The sequence below is a fragment of the Bos mutus genome, chromosome 22 (genome assembly GCF_027580195.1).
Source record: "Bos mutus isolate GX-2022 chromosome 22, NWIPB_WYAK_1.1, whole genome shotgun sequence".
Taxonomy (NCBI): domain Eukaryota; kingdom Metazoa; phylum Chordata; class Mammalia; order Artiodactyla; family Bovidae; genus Bos; species Bos mutus.
Window position 1 is genome coordinate 37,171,711 of NC_091638.1, and position 20,535 is coordinate 37,192,245.

The window sequence follows — 20,535 nt, forward strand, 5'->3', positions numbered from 1 at the left end:
GTGTAAGATTGAGGTCCAGTTTTATTCTTTTGCATATGGTGCTTTGGATATTATGAACCTTTTAACCATATTAATTCCTCCAGCCTATGAGCACAGAATCTTTCCATGTATTTCTGCCCTCTTCAGTGTCTTTTATTAGTTTTCAATGTACAGATCTTTCACCTCCTTGGTTAAATTTATTCCTAGGTGTTTTATTCTGTTTTATTCCATTTTAAATGGGATTTGTTTTCCTATAACTGCATTTTTAATCCTTGTGGGGATTCAGCCTTCCAGCTCTGTTCTTCCCTCTCTCTCACCTTCCTGATTGATTATTTCCATTGTTTTCAGTCATCTCTTTTCTTTAGGAGTCTCACCCTCTCTGCTAAAAGAAAACAAAAATTTTTTTTTTCTCATTTTCCTTTTCAAAGGAAACTCTAGGGTTTTTTTTTATTATTATTTTCTTTTCTTTCTTTTCTTTTTTTCACTTTTATCAGACAGTGGTAGAGAGGAATAGCTAGAGCAGTTATATTTCAAATTAATTGTACTTGAGCCACACAAGTTGCTGGGAACCCCAGAGGCTGTAGAATTCTTCAGATGTGGTTCATATCCTGGCACTGCCACACTTCAGACGCCTGGCTTAGAACAAGGATGCCTAATTTTCTGAGCTGTGAGTTTGCCATCTATAAAATGGTAAAATGGTAACTATGCAAAGTCCCTCTGAGAAAACTATAAATAATCGAGTGGCTTGGGGATTGACAGGGTGAGATATGGAAGGGAGAAAAGATTTCTTCGTCTCTGCCTGTGTGTCACCACTCAACACTCTTTCTGATTCTTGCTTCAGACCTACCACTGCCTGCTCTCTCCCTCTCTGTCTTCATGTCCTGCCAAACTCCACCCTGTGTGACTGCTCCAAGGAGCACAGAGTAAGAGTGTTCAGAAATGAATCTAAGCTGACAGCTGACGCTGTAGCCAACTTTTGAAAACGCTGGAGTCAGTTGGGAAAATGCATGCTCCATTGACACTTCTTTCTGACTCACACAGACTAGAAATCTTGCCAGACATGCACTGAGGAGATCCTCTTCTCTAATCATCCAAAACGTGCCTAGAAATTTACATCTTTGCATGTGCCATGCAGATTGATCTTTCTAAATCCTTCCACAAATATTGCTTTCAAGTGCCATGTAAGAACAGAAGACCTACGAAGAAAGCCTGGCCTGTGGCTAAATTTAGAAGCTGATCATACGGAAGCAATGAGAAAAGCAGACTCTGATAGTTACCCTCCTGCCAACATGCTTCCCCATCAGCCTGAACCCAAAGTAAAGAGTTGGAGACTAGTGGACCTGGTTAGTGAGGGGGATTGGAGGCCCTCATATGACACTAAGCTGGCCAAAGTGAGTCTCAGGGCTGCTAGATGGTAGAGGGAGAAGTTCCATCAAAAGCCATAGTTTCTCATTAGCAGGGCATGCTGGTGGTCCTTTCCTAACATCCCCTTGGCCACAAGGCTTCAAGGGAATGCTGTGAGCAATTGGGCAACCACCTTCATAAGCCATGTCAGGAAAAGAGTGGCCTCTCATCCTACTTACCTGGGGCAGCCCTGGTGTAATTGTCAATTGCCCCTACTTCCATGGTCTAAAGTGTCCTTGTTAAACAGTCAACTGGGTGGTCACTTGATAGTCCACCCCCTTCATGCTCCCCTCAATCAACCTTCACCTTCATTCTGGTTCTCTCCTCCTCTGCACCCACTCACTCCACTTCCATTTTACCTGATATGTGCAGACACATGTCTTAACTTCCCTCCCCTCATCAAGTGACACCTTGACCTAATGTCAGTGAGATGTCAGGGCACAGCCTTAGAGCCCAGTGAATCAGATGCTGGACACTTGCTACCCCCATCCCATCCTGTTATGGGAAGTTCTCTTCTTCTTAGCTGTTCTTGACAGCTAACTCAGAGCTGTTGTTTGCTTTCTACATGTGCATTTTTTCATTTTGCTTCCCCCTTGGACACTATTAAAAACCCACCTGCTTGTTGGCAAGATGTACTTCATGCCAGGCATATAGCAAATGGCACCCTCTTCTTCATGAGAAATAATCCAAGTGTCCACCTTGAGAAGCATGAGTTCCACCTATGCACAATAGCGTGATCATCAGGAATGTTGTATACAGTCACACAGGTTGTACACTGTACAAGCCCAAGGCTGCCATTCCCATAGGCTACAATGTGAGGGGCATCGTCTATGATTATCTGGCACAGTGGCCCTAATACAAATGATATTAAAAGTAACACATCTCGTTGTTCATTAAGCTATGGACCAAGCACTCTATTGAGTATTTTTATATGGAGGACCTCATTTAACCTTTTCCATAACTCTCTGGTGTTGTAATTAAATTTTTATCCTCACTTAAAGATGAGGAAGCTGGAGGCTTAGCTAAGTTAATTCATCCAAGTTCATGTAGTTACTAAGTAATAAGGCTGGGATTTGAAGCCCAGAAGCCTGACCTCAGGAATACATGCTCTGAATCGTTATAGTCTACCTCCTCCCGTGTTGACATGCACCCGAGGTGAATTCTTTTATTTTATTTTTGGCTTGGCCAGCCTCTTTCAGCATAGTTGGCATCAAAGTATTAGTAGAATTCTCTAGAGGGTGACTGCCCCACCCTCTTCTTAAAATGAAATTCTTGGTCCAGTTGGTTGATAATCAGACCTTAAGGCATGTGGTTGAGGGGAAGTCTTGATGAAGATGGAGCATGTCGTTAGTCCCCTTTGTGTATTGAGAGGCCTGTTGACTATACTGGGGAAGGGGGATTAATGTTTATTCATGGTACCACAAGGATAGAGCCTGGACTTTCAGATATAGCACAAAATAATTGAAGAAGAGAAAAATGCTCTCTTCAGAAAACCACAGTGTTGTAAACAAGACCACCTGGGACTCTGGGAAATTGACATCAAATCTATGGGCTCCATTTACTTCATCTGCAAAATGGGTATTATATGTCAGACTTTGCTGAATCCGGGTCTTAGGTTAAATGAGGTTAAGGGAGGGATTCGGTGCAGTGCCTAGCATATTTTAGGCCTTTCGCAAATGTTACTCCTCATTGGTACATGAAGTCTTGATGGAGAGTTCAGATGATGACCACCGTTTCAGCAAAGACTGTGTATCACAGTGCTGGGCTTTTAAGATCACCTGCCAACTTTGGGCTAGTTATTTAGCTTTTCATTGCTCAGTTTTACTCACTTTTGAATTATTATGCTCTTGGGGCTGAGTTTAAGAAATTGACTTTTTAATTCTTTTGAAAATTACCATCATAACAAACTTATAATATTATAATCTATAAATTTATAGATTATCAAAAGCCCTATAAGTAAGCTAATGAATTTACTCATAGCTTACTTATAGGGCTTTTGATTAAATATGAATTCTGAGTATGTGGGTTATACATCCCTTAGCTTTAAGGAGTAAATCTTCCAGGACTTACGAGTGCTCTTTTTTTTTTTACCTTTTCTTACCTTTACCCAGAATACTCTCCTTCCTCCCTAGTACCTCTGTAACACAATAAGGCTGACCTCCTCCTTTCCTTATTTGAGTGACCCTTGCTCATCCTTCAAGTCTCAGACAAGATGTCGTATCTTTTCAGAAGCCCTTGCTGATCATACCTCCCCTCGAATGACTGAGTCAGGTAGCCCTCCTGTCCACTCTCGTTGCACCTTGAAAATACTCTGCTTCAGTAGTTAGCGGTCTGAATCGTTTTTGCCCATCTTTGCTGTTGATATTGTCAGCTGTTTGAAGTCATAAAGCTTGTTCACCAGAGTTTTCCCCAGCTTTTAGCACAGTGGCATTGAAGACACTTTATGAATGAATGACTCCATGAATGAATGCAGTGAGAGAATAATAGGTAGAGGGAAGAGAGGAAGGAAGAAAAGAAGGAAGAGAAGGAAAGAGGAAGGAAGGAAGAGAGGGAGGGAGGGAGAGAGAAAGAAAGGAAGGAAGGAAGGAAGGAAGAAGAAAAGACTTTATAAAACAATACCTGGTAATTGGCTTCAACTCTAAAATCACAGCATTGTAACATGTCTTTTAGAATAGTCAAACAAGCTCTGTTTTTCCTGTAAGGACAGCTGTTTTACTTTCCTGTCACATTGCCATGGACAAGCTGTGCTCAGATCTGCCTGGCCTTTGTTGAGCTGCCCACCCCATGGCTGTTTGACCCAGTGCAGGGACTTGGACCACTCTAACGCATATTTGTATTCTAAAAATTTTTATTGATATCAGCTGTAAAATGATTCCCAAGTTCATCTTCTTAGCACAGAAAAATTAGTCATGAACTGCAGGTCCTTGGCCAGTTGGTTACAAAGATTTTATGAAGTTTACAGTAGGGAGTGATCAGGTTTTGATGTGTGAACAAGGGCCAAATACTAACTCTTTATTACTCATTCCTTCATTCATGTATTCAACAAATCTTTATAGAGTCTGCAAAGTGCCAGGCATTAGGCGTTACGGTTACAATAGAAAATGTGGAATTGCTATGGTAGGGATTGATTATCTAGTGAAAGAGACGGACAGAAGACAAGCAAACAGATATGTTCTATGAAATCACCAATTATGAAAAGTGCTGTGATGGAAAAAAAAAACAATACAGACAAGGTGCTGAGATAGAGAATGATAGGCTAGCCCTACCTTCTCTAGGGTGGTCAGGGGTAAACGCCAAGAGGCAGTGATTCTAGGTAGAAGAGAGAAGGAGGACAGAGCCCAGCGTGTCTGTGGACTTGTGATCAGTGATTTTTGATGTTCCTACTGGGACACACTGAAGGCTGAGGTGATGGACATCTGTGTTTGTTTGTTTGTTTTAATCAATAAAGAATTTTAAAATTATGTACGTTTTTAGACATAATGCTATGACATAGTTAGTAGATTATAGTGCAAATATAATTTTTTGTGTGCCTTGGAAAACTAGGAAACCCATGTGACTCACTTTATTGTGATATTCCCTTTATTGTGATGATCTGGAACCAAACCCACTGTGTCTCTGAGGTGTGTTTGTATTGGTTGAATGAGTGAATGACTTTAAAGTTACAAAATGTATCCACACAGTTATTTCTGCCTTTTACTCTGGCACATATAATATTTTAGGACAAAGATGCCCAAACTCCACTTTTAAAATGAACCTGTTGTAATTTGAAGGTTATTTTTCCTTTTTTGGATGTAAAGCAATGTTAGGATAAATTAATTTTTACTGTCTGTTCCTTTTAGCCAAAGACTCTGTTTAGCACAAGCAGAACACCATACTGTCAAGTTCTTCACTTGTTCTTTTGCTTGCTTTCCCACACACTATTTAACAATGACAGCCTGACCCTAGTAAGAGCACAACACATTCTTTCCTCCATGGAGAAAATCAGCAACCATACAGGTTGAGCAGGTGAATATGAAGAATGATTTTCTTTCCTCCATGGTTAGAGCACCTAAGCAAAAAAAGTAAAGCAACTCGATTCCAGTCTTTTAGGAAAGACAATTTCTACTCATTGCATTAAATGATCCTTTTTAGACATCACCCTGTGGTCAGCCAAACTAGCTAAATAAAATAGTTCCTTAAAAGTTTATTTTATATCTTCCTCACCCTCAAATTTAAAATGTTATTTCCTCCCTGTGAGTTTCAACACATTTATAGTTACATGTAGCCCATGGAACAAGGAGCAAACTACCCAAGTTAACCCAGGGCTGTGATAGTTGCTTACTGAATCACAGATATGCTGAATTTCAGAGAGGCTGGTAGTGTGTCTTATATACTTTGTATAGAATTTTCTAAAAGCTATAAAGAAATTGGAGGAAAATCTTCTGAAAATTAAAATAAGCTTAGTTGAGCTTTTCCATCTGTTTTCCAGAATATTCTAGGTCATATTCCAGGACAGAGGTAAGAGTCATAAATCTTACATGGGCGGAATGGGTGGTATTACTGAAAGCTAATAAAATCCTATAGTATGGGCTGGATTGCTTTCTGGTTACCCAGCCCCTATACTCTGGTTAGGATTTAAAACCCCAGGAGAACGCCTATGCTAAGTGATTTTCAGAGCCACTGTTGACTCATTCCAAACCACTGGGCAAGTCACTTATTTACTTACTTTAGTTATTCTAAAAGTTATATTCAAAATAAGGTTTCCCAATGCCCTTTGCCACCATTGGCAAAGTAGTTTTTATGGTAGTTAAGCATTACTTAAGATCAAGGGAGAAACATCTAACAAGCAGAAAAGTAACCCTTGCTTTTCTGCTCTAAACTGTTACTTATTGATACAGCTTAAAGTCCTATGGATTAGTGAAAATGAAAGAGAACACTGGAAGGTTTAGTCCAGGTTGACTGCTCAGTAATCATGTTCTTCTCTGCGCTACCTAAGTCCTGATTTCTCAGGAATTACCTTTTCTGTGGGGAGTTAAGTATGTCTTCTGCACACATCTACACATCACAAATTAGCCAGTTTTGTTTTGTGACATTCAATGGCTCATTTAGCTTTTTTTAATGAAGTAACAGAAACATTACTACTTCACAATGGTTCTCAGTATCCTTCGGGAGAAGAGAAATCCCCAAAACTGCTGAGTCAGAGCTGAGCTGCATCAGGCACAGCTAGTCTCCTGCACTGGGAGGAAAGGATTTACTCCTCTCTGCTCATCTCACACTGTTTTCTATTCAGATTTGTGCCCCAGAAAAATTATGAATGATTCCATAACCCTAGATGTTGAGTTTGAAGCAACAGAAATTTTAAATTAAATTTGCAAATATTTGATAAGGAGCTATCAAGATACAGCCACATACATACCCCCTCTACTTTTTCAAAGAACAAAGCAGCTCACAAAAGACATGGATATACCAGGTGACCCAGCATTTCTAACTCCTAAGGATACACCCAAAGGAATTGAAGTCAGGTGTTCAAATTTGCATACAAATGTTAATAGCAGCACTCTTCATAATAGCCAAAAGACTGAGACAACCCAAATGTCCATTAACATTTGAATAAACAAAAGGTGGTATATCCATACAATGGACTATTCAGCCATAAAAAGGAATGAAATACTGATCCATGCTCAATATGGCAAGACCTTGAAAGTATTCTGCTAATTGAAAGAAGCCAGACAAAAACAGGCCACATATTCGATGATTCCATTTTTATGAAATACCCAGAACAGGCAAATCCATGAAGACAGAAAGTAGCTTGGTAGTTGCAACAATATGAGAGAAAGAGGGAATGAGGAGTGATTGCTTAATGGGTGTAGGGTTCCCTTTTGGGGTGACATGATTTCACAACATGGCCAGTGATTACATGCCACTGAATTGTATACTTTCAAATGGTTAAAATGGTGAATGGATTATGTCTATTTTCCTAACCAAAAAAAAAAAGAAAGAAGGAAGGAAGGAGAAAGGAAGGAAGAAATGAAGAAAGAAAGAAAAAGAAAAGCAAGGCAAGGGGTATATGAGGTAAGACATCTCTGGGTCAAGCTGAATTCCATACTCAAATGCCTTTGGGATAAGGCAGGTCATAAAAGCAAAGGAGACTTGTCAGAGACAAAAGAAAAATGGGATCTGTGATGCTCTCTAGACTAAAAGGAAAAAGTTTAAAATATATTATGTGAACAACAATGACAGTTCACAGTAGTCGGATAAGGCCCTGAGACAACAGAGTTTATAATCCCTGGTTAAAGGAAACCTAAGCTGTCCTTGACACAGGTTGGTTACAGTACCTTTCCTATGTAATCTAGAGTCTTGAAATGTTGAGTAACACAGATGCTTTAGATAGAACAGGCTTTGGAAGACCTTTAACAGCACAGATAACTAAGGTGAAACTTCTACAGTGGGGTTTGCTCTTGGTCAAAGTAAAATGAGATAAGTAATTTGTGGTCAGCACAAAGATCATTCTAGATTGAAACATACCACTTGCTCTATGTTCTCCACATGGTTTATGGGAATAAAAAACATCTATCCTGTTTACCTCACAAAGAGATGGATAGCCTGAGATCTTTAGGCGGCTAAATCCTAGTTTATTCATCTGAAAAATGGAAATTATAGTAGTGGCTCAATCTTGATCCCTAGCTGTCTACTTCTTTAATGTCCGTCTTTGCTACTAAAACACAGCTCATCTCTGTGCTCTTTGTTTCCATTACCATTCATCCAGACCCATCATAGGGCCAGACACTTCTTAGGAACTTGGTGGATACTGGCCAGATGATCCAGGGATGACACCAATTCAGTCTGGAGAAGAAAAGCTATCCTCAGGTGCCTGAGGGTGGTTATTTGTAGGAAACAAAACTTGTCCTTTATGCTCCCTTGGAATTAACCACTAGGACAAGAGGTTGGAGTCAGCAAAGAGATAGGCTTAGTTCTGTGTTATGAAATGGACCACCTGAACAGGGAATAACTTCCCTGACTCTAGAGGTATTTCAACATCAATATCTAGAGGCCATATGTTTTAAAGAGATTTAGTGTTTGAGTGTGGAGAAGGCAATGGCACCCCACTCCAGTACTCTTGCCTGGAAAATCCCATGGATGGAGGAGCCTGGTGGGCTGCAGTCCATGGGGTTGCTAAGAGTTGGACACGACTGAGCGACTTCACTTTCACTTTTCACTTTCATGCATTGGAGAAGGAAATGGGAACCCACTCCAGTGTTCTTGCCTGGAGAATCCCAGGGACGGGAGAGCCTGGCGGGCTGCCGTCTATGGGGTCGCACAGTGTCGGACACGACTGAAGCAACTTAGCAGCAGCAGCAGCAGCAGCAGTGTTTGAGTGAGTGAAGTAAGGTTCATTCCAAATCCAATTTTCATTCATTCACGCTTTCATTGCTTCATCCTGACAGTCACTTATTGAATGCTGATCATTATGGCAGAAACAGTATTGTTGTTACCAAGTTCAAGCTCATGCTGCTTGCCACATGACGTATCAGTAAATCGAGGGATGAGGTATTGGGGCAAGGAATAGCAATTTTCTGACTTTATTCAGAAAGCCAGTGGACCAAGAAGATGGTGGACTAGTGTCCCAAAGAACCATCTTAACCAGAGCTAGACTGGTTGTTGCAGACTTCTTGATACCAGAATTCTTTGTTCTCAGAGCTGTCCAAGTAGGCCTGGTCACAAGGTTCCCATAAACCTCCAATAGGACCATTGTTATTTTCTTTTTGGCAACTTTTTATCCTTGTATGAATGAATACTTTAAAGGTCAGAGCTTTGAGAATGGGCTGTAACATACATTACAGGCAACATTCTTTTATAAAAGGTGCAGAGGCAGATGGCTAAGTACAGGCTGCTGCTGCTGCTGCTGCTAAGTCGCTTCAGTCGTGTCTGACTCTGTGCAACCCCGTAGATGGCAGCCCACCAGGCTCCCCCGTCCCTGGGATTCTCCAGGCAAGAACACTGGAGTGGGCTGCCATTTCCTTCTTCAATGCATGAAAGTGAAAAGTGAAAGTGAAGTCGCTCAGTCGTGTCCGACCCTTAGCGACCCCATGGACTGCAGCCTACCAGGCTCCTCCATCCATGGGATTTTCCAGGCAAGAGTACTGGAGTGGGGTGCCATTGCCTTCTCCTAAGTACAGGCAACAGGGCACAAGAGTTAGAGCCAAAGGATTAGACCCCATATGGAGTCACGTGTGTTCTTTTCAGTTACATTGTTAAGTTACGAGGGTAAAATAATGAGTTCTCTGATAATACACTCAGCTATCTCCCAATCTTAAAGAGTATACAGAAAGGAAAATACATTATCACAATAACAAGACCTGAGAAATCATCTGTTATTCTTCCACATCACCGCCTGTTTTGTCTGTCTGTAACAGTGCACCAAGACTTGTGGTGAAGGCTCCAGGTACCGGAAGGTGGTATGTGTGGATGAGGACAGAGGTGGTGAGGTTCACGGCGTGCACTGTGGCATGAGCTCACGGCCTGTGGACCGCGAGAGCTGTAGTCTGCAGCCCTGCGAGTATGTCTGGATCACAGGAGAATGGTCAGAGGTATGGTCTTGGGGGTTCTGGAACCGCCTTCAGGCAGCGATGGCCTAGGGGTGGCAGACTGATGAGGGCAAGAATGGGGGAGACGCACATCCACCTGTTGGTTCTTTCCCTGAGAACTGGAAGCCCTCAGACAAGTCCCTCAGCCTTCTGGGCTGGAGTCCTACATATGCAAACAGAGAGGTGCATGAGACGGTGTCCAAGCTCCCCTCAACTCTAAAATCATGTGAGTCACCCTGATGTCCTGTTATTATCATTAGGAAGGAATTCTTAGAGGATGGCTCTAGGTGCCTGAAGAAGGTTAAGTATAAGAAAATATCTTAGGGGACTTTCCTGGCAGTCCCGTGGTTAAGACTCTGTACAATGCAACAGGTATGAGTTTGATCCCTCGTCGGGGAACTAAGATCCCCCCCATGCTGCAGGGCACAGCCAAAAAAAAAAGAAAATATCTTAGCATGAGGGAGGCAATAAGAAATGGTGGGGACTGTGACAAACTAGCACATGGTGTATAAAAGGAACAGGTTCTCTTCCCCTCCAGTGAAGGCCATGCAGAAATGTGGGTCCTGTGTTAGCAGAGGTGATCTTTCAGAGTCAATCGTAGGATGTTCCCCACCTTATTCCTCTCTCCAACCCCCAGAGATGAGAGCCTCTTACACATCAGAACTCTGGTGTGCAAAGGATAAAGGAAGCCAGAGGCACTCAACATTTTCAGGATGCTCTTAACAGCTACTGAAGGGTGTGTATTCTTTTCAGAGCTGTGGAGGCCTCTGGATAGAACTTGACCGTTTGTGGAGCTCCCTTCCATTGCTATAAAAGACTACCTCCCAGCTCATTCCCCACATAAACGGGGATTCCTATTGCTCCTGTTTGGTAGGGGAGAAGGGTCTTAGCACCTGCCATCTCAGACGTTCAGCCTTTAATGCAGACTGAGGTCAAGGCGTGCATTTTAGGTACTCTAAAATACCCACAGCTTGGACGGACGCCATTTGTAAGCCATCTGCCCATGCATGACATACCTCAGACGAGCCCTGCACTCTGCTGGCCCGGTATCAACTGCATCTTTGGGCATTTGAACAGCAGCAGCCAAAGAAGGAAGAAGTGGATAACAGAGTGTTTCCAAGTCTCAAGCCAGCTGGAAGGGAAGGCGCGAGGATGTTCTGCGTGCCTGTGGCTGGGCTGGCTCCCTCCTCTGTCTGAAACCCTGTCAAGGGGAGCCTTCCCCCTGGAAATGCTACAGGAGCAGCCAGCCATGTGGCTTAATGTGATAACTCAGGAGACAGCAGGAAAAAGAGACACTGGTTTTAATAGCAAGTGAGAACTGATGGAAGCTATGGTTGTTGTCGTTGTTTAGTAGCTAAGTTGTGTCCGACTCTTTGCAACCCCATGGACTGTAGCCTGTAAGGCTCCTCTGTCCATTGATTGGATTTTCCAGGCAGAGCATACTGGAATGGGTTGCCATTCTCTACTCCATAGGATTTTCCCTGACCAGGGATCAAACCTACATGTCCTGCATTGGCAGGCAGATTCTTTACGACTGAGCCAAGAAGCTATGATCCCTCACCCCGAGAAAAGCAAAACACACCGCATGCTGCATACAATTTCCAGGGTTCATCTGGCCCCTTCTTTGACCTTGGAAATCCTGAAACCCTAATTTTGTGTAACTTTTTTACAGCGAGTGGCCAATTATTTGATGACTTTTCCTAAAAGTATCATCAAAACTAAATTTGTTGGTTGATTTCTGTTCTCTTTTTAAAATAGTATATTATATAAATTATGTAGCTGAGGAAGTTGAACACAATCTAGAAATCTTACCAATAACCAATTAGATGTCCCATCACCGAAGGGAGCTGGGACACCTGTGAAAAACTTCTTTTTTCTCCTTTTCTGGATTGTCTGGGTATTTTTAAGTGCCATATAATTATGGCAAAAGGCATAAATGAGTGCATGATTTAGAGAGAGAGTGAAAGAGAAGCAGAAAGGTAATGTTTAAGTCAAGATACTGGATTGGCCAAAAAAGTTTGTTTGGACTACAAACCTGAACGAACTTTTTGGCCAACCCAATACATAGCCAGGGAGACAGGAGACAGGAGGGGTTGAGCAGAGGGCAGATGGGCCAGCAGACCATCGAGTAGGGAAGGATATTGTCCCACAGTCCTCTTTCGGCAAAGAGCCTGGATTTTACACAGAGGGCATCTCCAGCTCTCTCTGCATCTCACCGGGTCACTTCTCTGACGCAGTCATGGTAGGTTCAGAAAAGTGTGATTTGTCCACCCTTGTAGAGCTGTGGATGCTGTAAGTGGACCCAGAGACAGCCGGAGCGCCTCCCCCACCTGCTTCTCACCTTGAAAATCCAGAGCAGGGGCTTGAGGTGCCCCCAATGGGGGACTGTTTGGGGGCGCATATGCAGTAGCAGCATGGATCCTGGAAGGCTCCTGTAGGGCTTGCACATCCCCTGAGTGCTGTGGGCTGCTGCTTGTAGTGCGTAATAAGCTAATAAAGACAGCTCTCCGCGCCGTTGTCCCAGGGTCAGCGTTCGATGTGGAGGTCAGGGGCCTATTGTGGCTGCCCCCAGGCCCTGCTCCAACCTCTGTTCTCTACCCGCCTCTTCCCAGTGCTCAGTGACCTGTGGAAAGGGCTACAAACAAAGGCTGGTCTCCTGTAGCGAGATTTACACCGGGAAGGAGAATTACGAGTACAGCTACCAAACCACCATCAACTGCCCAGGCATGCAGCCGCCCAGTGTCCAGCCCTGCTTCCTGCGAGAGTGCCCTGTGTCAGCCACCTGGAGAGTGGGCAACTGGGGGAGTGTAAGTAGCCAACTGGGTGGTCATGGTGGCAAGCTGCTGGATCTCAGATCCTGACTCAAACATACCTTACCTGAGCTGTCCTAAGTGACTGCCTCCCAGGAGAGCCCTGGGAGAGAAACAGGACTTAGCATCATGAAATGGGCTGATAGGGAAAGAAAGCTTCTCTGATTTTTGGGTCTGGTGCTTAGAGCAGGGGCCGGGGGGTGGGGGTGGCTAGCCCTGAAGCCATACAGCCTCCATCTGATTCTTGGTTCTGCCACTTCCCAGTTGAACAGCCTTGGTGGTGGTGGTTCAGTCACTCAGTTTTGTCTGACTCTTTACAACCCCGTGGACTGCAGCATGCCAGGCTTCCCTGACCTTCACCATCTCTCAGAGCTTGCTCAAATTCAGTCCACTGAGTCAGTGGTGCAATCCAACTATCTCATCCTCTGTCGTCCCCATCTCCTCCTGCCTTTGATCTTTCCCAGCATCGGGTCTTCTTCAATGAGTCGGTTCTTTGCATCAGGTGGCCAAAGTATTAGAGCTTCAGCTTCAGCATCAGTCCTTCCAGTGAATATTCAGGACTGATTTCTTTAGGATTGACTTGTTTGATCTTTGGACAAGGTGCCAAAAGTTCATGTCTGTTTCCTCCCCTGCAGAATGGGTTATGAAGATGAAATGAATATTCATGCATAAAAACCACTTGGGTTATAATGACACCTTTTTAAGTTCCACATGTTTGACCACAATTTAAAATTAAAAAGCACCCAGAATTCTTGTCTTTCCCCTAATAAGGGTTATAGAAGTGTTCACTGTTGTAGCTTCTGTTGCTAAGAAACCTGTTTGTCCCTCTGGATCAGGAATTCTTGGTTGAGTTAGGATTACAACAGGTAAGAATATTTGAAATTGAAACTGCCATAGAAAATTGCCCCAGCCTCCTGGCTGCTGACTATGAGACTTTCACTGATGTGAAGTGATGATCAGGCAGAAGTTTGGGACCAGGTGAAAGTCGTTAAGGTTTCAATCTTGGATCCACCATGACCTTAAACAAATTTCCTCACATTTGAGCCCCAATTTTCCCTCTGTAAAAATAGAATAAAATCCCATGGATGGAGGAGCCTGGTAGGCTGCAGTCCATGGGGTCACCAAGAGTTGGATGCTTAACTGAGCGACTTCACTTTCACTTTTTACTTCCATGCATTGGAGAGGGAAATGGCAACCCATTCCAGTGTTCTTGCCTGGAGAATCCCAGGGATGGCGGAACCTGGTGGGCTGCCGTCTATGGGGTCGCACAGAGTCGGACACGACTGAAGCGACTTAGCAGCAGCAGCAGTACTATCTCATAGGGTGATTGCAAGGCTTAGATGAGAAAATTATTAACTTCTCATATGCTTGAATACCTATGTAGGTACATGAGTACATATGTACAGGCATGTATGTATAGAACTCAGCACAAAGACTGGCCCATAGGAAGTGCTGTCCAAGTATTGGGTATTTGTTTTCAGCAGCAAACCTCTAAGCTCTGAGCTCCATGCTTCGGGAAGCCCAGTCCCCCAGGTTCCACAGACCCATCACTGACCCTGCTCTGCTTACAGTGCTCCGTGTCTTGTGGCGTGGGAGTGATGCATAGGTCTGTGCAGTGTCTCACCAACGATGACCAGCCCAGCCACTTATGCCCTGCTGACCTGAAGCCGGAAGAAAGAAAAACCTGCCACAATATCTATAACTGTAAGTCAGCAAACCAAAGCCACCTTTCTGGATCTTGAAGAGCAGGTCTTGTTGTTGATGCGCTTGCCTGCCCTTTTCTGGAATAGAGAATTTATTTTTGAGACATTGGCTCCCACACTGACCAATGTGCACATGAATGATGTAACCAGTCCCGTTGGCAGCCACTGCAGACTCACAGCTCATGCTCATGGATCTGTGTATTCTAGGCGAGTTGCCCCAGAACTGCAAGGAAGTGAAAAGGCTGAAGGGTGCCGGTGAAGATGGGGAATACTTCCTGATCGTCACAGGAAAGCTCCTGAAGGTACTCGTCCGAGCTCAGTCATTATCCCTGCACTGCTTTCAGAGCCGGCAGCCCTGGCTGTCTCGGTCCCATTTCCGAGCCTCCCTGGCAGGTTTTGTCTGGTCTGTCTTTCAGGTCTTCTGTGCAGGGATGCACTCTGACCACCCCAAGGAGTACATGACACTGGTCCACGGCGACTCTGAGAATTTCTCTGAGGTTTACGGGCACAGGTAGGAGAGCTCCAAACTCAGAAGAGCCCGGACCACCTGGAGATCCCTAGAAACGCCTCCCCATCCTCACCAGAACGTTCTCTCTGTCTTATAGGTTGCACAACCCAACCGAATGCCCCTACAATGGGAGCCGACGTGATGACTGTCAGTGTCGGAAGGACTACACAGCAGCTGGGTTCTCCAGCTTCCAGAAGGTCAGAATAGATCTGACCACCATGCAGATCATCAGTAAGTCCCATAGCACATTCTGGGGCGTGTGTCCGTGGGTCTTTCCATTCAGGCCCTGACACATCCTGCTCAGGGGTTGGGCTGAGGCCCAGAGGGTACGAAAATGAACTTACGATCCAGGGATGACAACCCTGGTCTAAGCTGCCTGAAGGTGGGGTTTGCTCCACCTTTGATCACTGTGGTCCCCCCAGTGCCTGGAAAGGGCTGAGCAGTGGGCAGTGCTCCATCAGATTAGTGACAAATGAACAGAGGAGACAGAGGCACATTAAAGGGGTGCCATCATAGTGGGGAAGTCAGGGCAGCGTCTCCCAAAACATGACATCGTAGTTGAGACCTTAAGGCCAAGTGGGAGTGAGCCAAGTATTGAGTTAGGCAGAGCAAGCGTGGGAGCAGAAATTCTGAAGGACGAAGTTTTAAGGGAGCAGATGCAGACTCTGAAGCTATGAAATTTACGTAGCAGCATTCACCCCACCCCGGGTTCCCACCAGCAGTGTATACACACGGGCACATGTGCACACACATGCACACGTGCGCACACACACACACACACACACGAGCATAAAACTAATTTGCTCTGATGGCCGATTTACAGAAGAAAAATGGAGGACAGAATTACCTATTTTTTAAACTAGCCTGCCTGTGGGCTGATTTCATACTCTGGCCGACACTGCATTTTTGTTAGGGACATTAATCATAGGAGTGGTTAAAGACAGCTCAAATATCCCAACCTGTTCCCTCGAATGGAGGGAAAACAGAAATAATGAATAATTAAGTTTTTTTCATTAACATTGTTCCTGTAATCTTGCCTTGCTTTCCTTTGGAGGTAGATTACACTTGATTTGTACCAAGATATTTTTAATTGCCTTCAGCCAGACTGATGAGGGCTAAGGGCAGAGTCTGCAGTTTCCCACTTAAATACTGCCCCAGCTGAGACCCAGAGCTTCCTGGTGCTGAAGCTGGAAAAGGCAGGATGGGGGACTCAGATTTCCCTCCCACAAAACTGCAGAAAAGATTGAGGCCTTCTCTTGCTATTCCCAAAAGACAAAGCAGAAAGGTTTAAAAAGCTGCCTCCGGTCTCCAGTCCCCACCAGATTTTGCAGGATTCTCAGTCTGTCTCCTCCCAAGCTGCCTTCCCCATTCTCCCAGCTGTTCTCAGGACCTACACGAGGGTTAAAAACATGAGCATTGTTTTTATTGGCTTTTTTAAAAACTACAAGTTAGCCCCAAACTTGAGAAACTGCCATTAATATTTTCAAGATGTGGGTTCTAATTGCTCCACATTTTGGCAACTAGACTGCCTGGGCCACAGGAGGACAGCTGAGCCTTGGGGAGGAACTGCTAAGTAGCTGGAAATGCTTGGTTGGCTGATTTCCCCAGTCCTGCAGCCTCCAAGGCGGCCGCCGTCTACAGGAGGTTCACAATCATCCAATTACACTGCATTTAAGCGAGGTGATTCACACAGTTATTTGTATAGGAATCGAGTCCAGAATCATCTGAAACCCCTTTTTTTGGCTTCCATACTGTGAGGAGACAGACAGTGCTGGTAAAACCCAGGGAAGGAAGCTCTCGGAACCACAAATACAGTGACTGGGGGAGTGGGGAGCAGAGCAAGTGTACATCTGGATCCATTTGCTCACTAATCATATTTTGGATTGTTTTTTTTAATTTCCCATACCCTCTTGTGACTTCTCTAACTCTTCTTCTTCCCTTCTGTCTCCTTGTTAATATCCTGTCCAAACTCTTTCTCCTGCTCTCACCTTTCCCCTCCCTTCAACCCTTTCTCCAAAACCCCACAGCCACTGACTTACAATTTGCCAGGACCAATGAAGGACATCCCGTCCCCTTTGCCACTGCTGGGGACTGCTACAGTGCCGCCAAGTGCCCACAGGTACGTGCCAGGGACACCAACCCACCGCCCCCAGGGACCCACACCCCTCCCTGGCCACCCCGCCCCCACCCTGGGCTGCATCTGTTTCTGCAGATGTAATCATAATGGCAGCTCTAGCTGCAAGGCAGTTTGGCCACCTGTATCCAGGCCTCACAGATGCTCCAGCCTCTCAGCTCCTAGGGGTGCTTCCTAAGGAAGTGGTCACGGCCACGAGCCAGACTTCTGCATTCAGCAGAATGCATCAGTGATCATGGTAAAAACTTAGAAACAAATCAGATATCAGATGGCAAGCTTTGGTTAAACAAATGATGATGTTGGTAAATGTTTAATGATTGGCTCTCCAAGGGATGGAGGCAGGGGGAAGCAGTGGTTTGTAGCATTTGCCCCTTTCTGGGGTGTCCGTTTTCTCCTGACTGGTTTCAGGTTGTCAGTGTCCTATCACAAATAGGAGAGTTAGGGAGAGATGCACACGGTTGTTTCTCAAAAGGCAGTACAAGCAGATGCCAACACTCTGCTGTCAGACGTTAAAAATTCTGAATATTGCACGACACAGAAAACCTGTCAGTCCAGTTTCCACTGCATAAGTGTGCAGTGTCTGGACCAAGAAGTGCAAAGCTGTCTCCTGGATTCTGTCTCCAGCAGAGCTGCTCAGTGGCCGTCTTACCCATTCGACAGTTGTGCAGGTTTTTGCCTCCTTAGAGGTGTGGCTTGTTCATTTGACTTGCCTTTTGTAACAGGCTGTTATAATCATCCTTGGCTCACTTTGCCAAGTAGGCATCAGTCTTTGCCAGAGGCTTCTGCAAGGAGAGGACAGGACACACGTAATGAATTAGGTGATTCTGGACAGAAGATCCTGGCCCCAGTTTTTTCCGCTGGTTTACATGAGGTCTTTATAAAGCTGTTGTCAAACTCCATGTTGGAAATCTTTGTGTTGCTGTGAGCCTTCACAGGTTCTAGGAATTGGGATTGGGATCTGCTCAGAGTGCCAGCCACTGCCTCCCCAGGATGCATTTACACACAACCAGAGACCATCCAAAGACAAACACATCTGAATTTTCTTTTAACGACGTGTTTTCTCAGCCCCAAGCTTTAGAAAGTATTGCTAAACATTTTAGAGCAGTGAAAAGGAAGCTCTCAGGGGAGAAAGAAAATAAACAAAGGACAGAATGTTAAAAGGGGCCTTTTCTCCATTACCCAGGAATTGAAAAACTTTTGAAGTGCGGTTTCTTTAGAGCACTTGATGACTTCAAACACCCCATTCGTTTGGGTTGCATTTAACAGCTTATAGATTGGCTGTCCCTGCCCTTTTCAAATGCCTCAGGATTTTCTTGTTTCGATATGTGCATCTTTGGTGAAACTTAAGTAAATGAGAGGTAATTTGCATTTGATTATTTTAATAACTCAGAGACAAAGGAACTGATTGATTTGCTAAATCCTGACACTAATGCAATTACTAAGTGAGAAAAGTGAAGCCAGTATGAGGCTAACTTGTATTCTTTCCAGTCCATTCTTTAAATCGTGTCAGATACTTTTAGAATTAAATTCCTTAGAAGTTTATTGAGCACCAACTATGCTGATGAAAGGCGGGAGTTTTTCAAATCACTTTTCCAGGGAAATGCCTGTAGAAAGCAGGACTGTGCAAACTACTCGGGAGTCCTGCTTGTCCTCTGATCTGTGACTGCAGAGGTATCAAAGCAGAGCGATGCTGTGTTTGACAGTCTGCTTCTTTTTCCTCCTCATCCACTGCTGTTGCTTTAAGGATCTATGTATCATTAAGGGTGGGTTCCCCAAGAGCCCTCGCAGCCAGAGTGCATGTTGTTATCCTGATCACAGTGCGTGTGGCGTTATTCTTACTGCTGGTGTTATGAGTGTCTGCTGAGTGTTCACTACACTTGAGCCACTGTGCTCAGCATTTCTAAATCAGGGTAGCATGTAATCATCCGCAGCGTTCTGTGAGAATGCGCCCTTTTTCCAGATGAGGCAGCTGAGAGGTGTGGAGAGGTCAGGTGATCTATCCAAACCCACGCTGGTGCTCGGTAGAGGCCAGATTTGATGCCAGTGCATCTGAGTCCAAACCCATGAAAGCAGACGTGTCTGGCTGGTCCTGTTTTCAGACAAGACTTGTACAGCATACACCCTTGTCCAGCAGAGAACAAAAGCCTCCCTTTGTCAAAGCTACATCTTTTGCTGACCTTTCTGGAATATCTAGTGTATGCATGCCTTAATCACCTTTACTCTTAAATCAGCAACAGGAGATAGTAGCTAAAACTCTCACTTTAGAACCCTGAAGATAAGGCCTATGGGGACAGAGAACTGGAGCTGGAAAGGACAGTAGATCTACGCTCCACTGATGACAGGCAACTTTCAGAGTGCTAATTATCAACTAGGATGCTGGCTAAAAATGCAAATCCCTGACCCTGAATAGGCCAGAGAGAGAATAAGAACAAAAACTTGTTTATCACCTGCTCTGAAAGGGCAGATCTAGCCAGCATGTAATCCGCTCAGCTACGTGCTCAGACACTGAACCTGGGGATCAGCCTGACACATCCTGGGGCTAGGAACTTGCTCCTTCTAAGGACTTTGACGTCAAAGCGTATCACGTCTGTCTTCTGAGATGTAGGCTTGTCAGGCAGTCTTCATGGGAAACAGGATAAGGAAGGAAAGAAGAGGGTATCCTTGGCAATAGTGAGGGCTGGGCATTGTGATCTGTGTGGATGCCCTCTGCAGGGGAGGGAGGTTAGGAAAGTAAGAATTGGCCAGGTGGGCGAATGCAGCATCCAGAAGCCAATGTCTAAGGAGGCTCGGCAAGGAGGGTTTTGAGCATCTGGTGTGACCACAATCACAGATACCTGGGTATTGAAGTCACTCAACACGACAGCCACTAACATCTGCATAGTACTGTCATAAAACCAGTTCAAAAAATATTTTAAAACATCACGTGCTCTCTGCCAGGTAATGGGCTAGGTGTGTCATATCTTCTGCATTCTGTCTTATTACCCATTTACAGATGGCCTCAGGAAGGGTAACCCGTTTGCCTGAGATCGCACTAAAGGCAGAAGAGTCGGGATTCTAGGATAAATTCCTCCCCCTGACCACAGCACGACTGATGTTTTGGGCTGGATAATTCTCTGTTGTTGGGGACTAGGCTGTGCCTTGTAGGATATGTAGTAATAACTCTGGTCTCTCTGCATCAGCTGCTGGTGGCTCACACACCCACCAGCTGTGACATGGCAACCAAAAATGTCTCCTGAGGTTGCCAGATTTCCCATGGGGGCAAAAATGTCCTCTGATGGAATCCACTGATTTAGACTGCACTAAATTCTCCCTTCACCTCTGTGAATAGGAACGCTCTTTGTTCCCAGTGTACAGACGTAGGATTTAAGGCCCCTAAAGAGTTCATAAACTGTTTAGCATTTATGGAACCAACATGGAGAGGAAACCTCCAAGT

At 44.6% G+C, this 20,535-nt stretch overlaps 1 protein-coding gene across 2 annotated transcripts in view; it reads left to right on the forward strand.

Moving 5' to 3' along the window:
- The window catches only part of ADAMTS9 (ADAM metallopeptidase with thrombospondin type 1 motif 9), a 162,907-nt gene that overhangs the window by 127,765 nt on the left and 14,607 nt on the right, over positions 1–20,535 (forward strand). For both annotated transcript variants that reach the window (XM_005903770.3, XM_070359683.1), the window contains 7 exons: positions 9,777–9,950; positions 12,560–12,754; positions 14,329–14,461; positions 14,668–14,762; positions 14,877–14,971; positions 15,066–15,199; positions 16,996–17,087. In XM_005903770.3, coding sequence (XP_005903832.2) covers positions 9,777–9,950; positions 12,560–12,754; positions 14,329–14,461; positions 14,668–14,762; positions 14,877–14,971; positions 15,066–15,199; positions 16,996–17,087 — 918 coding nt within the window. The remainder of the gene's footprint in view (positions 1–9,776; positions 9,951–12,559; positions 12,755–14,328; positions 14,462–14,667; positions 14,763–14,876; positions 14,972–15,065; positions 15,200–16,995; positions 17,088–20,535) is intronic.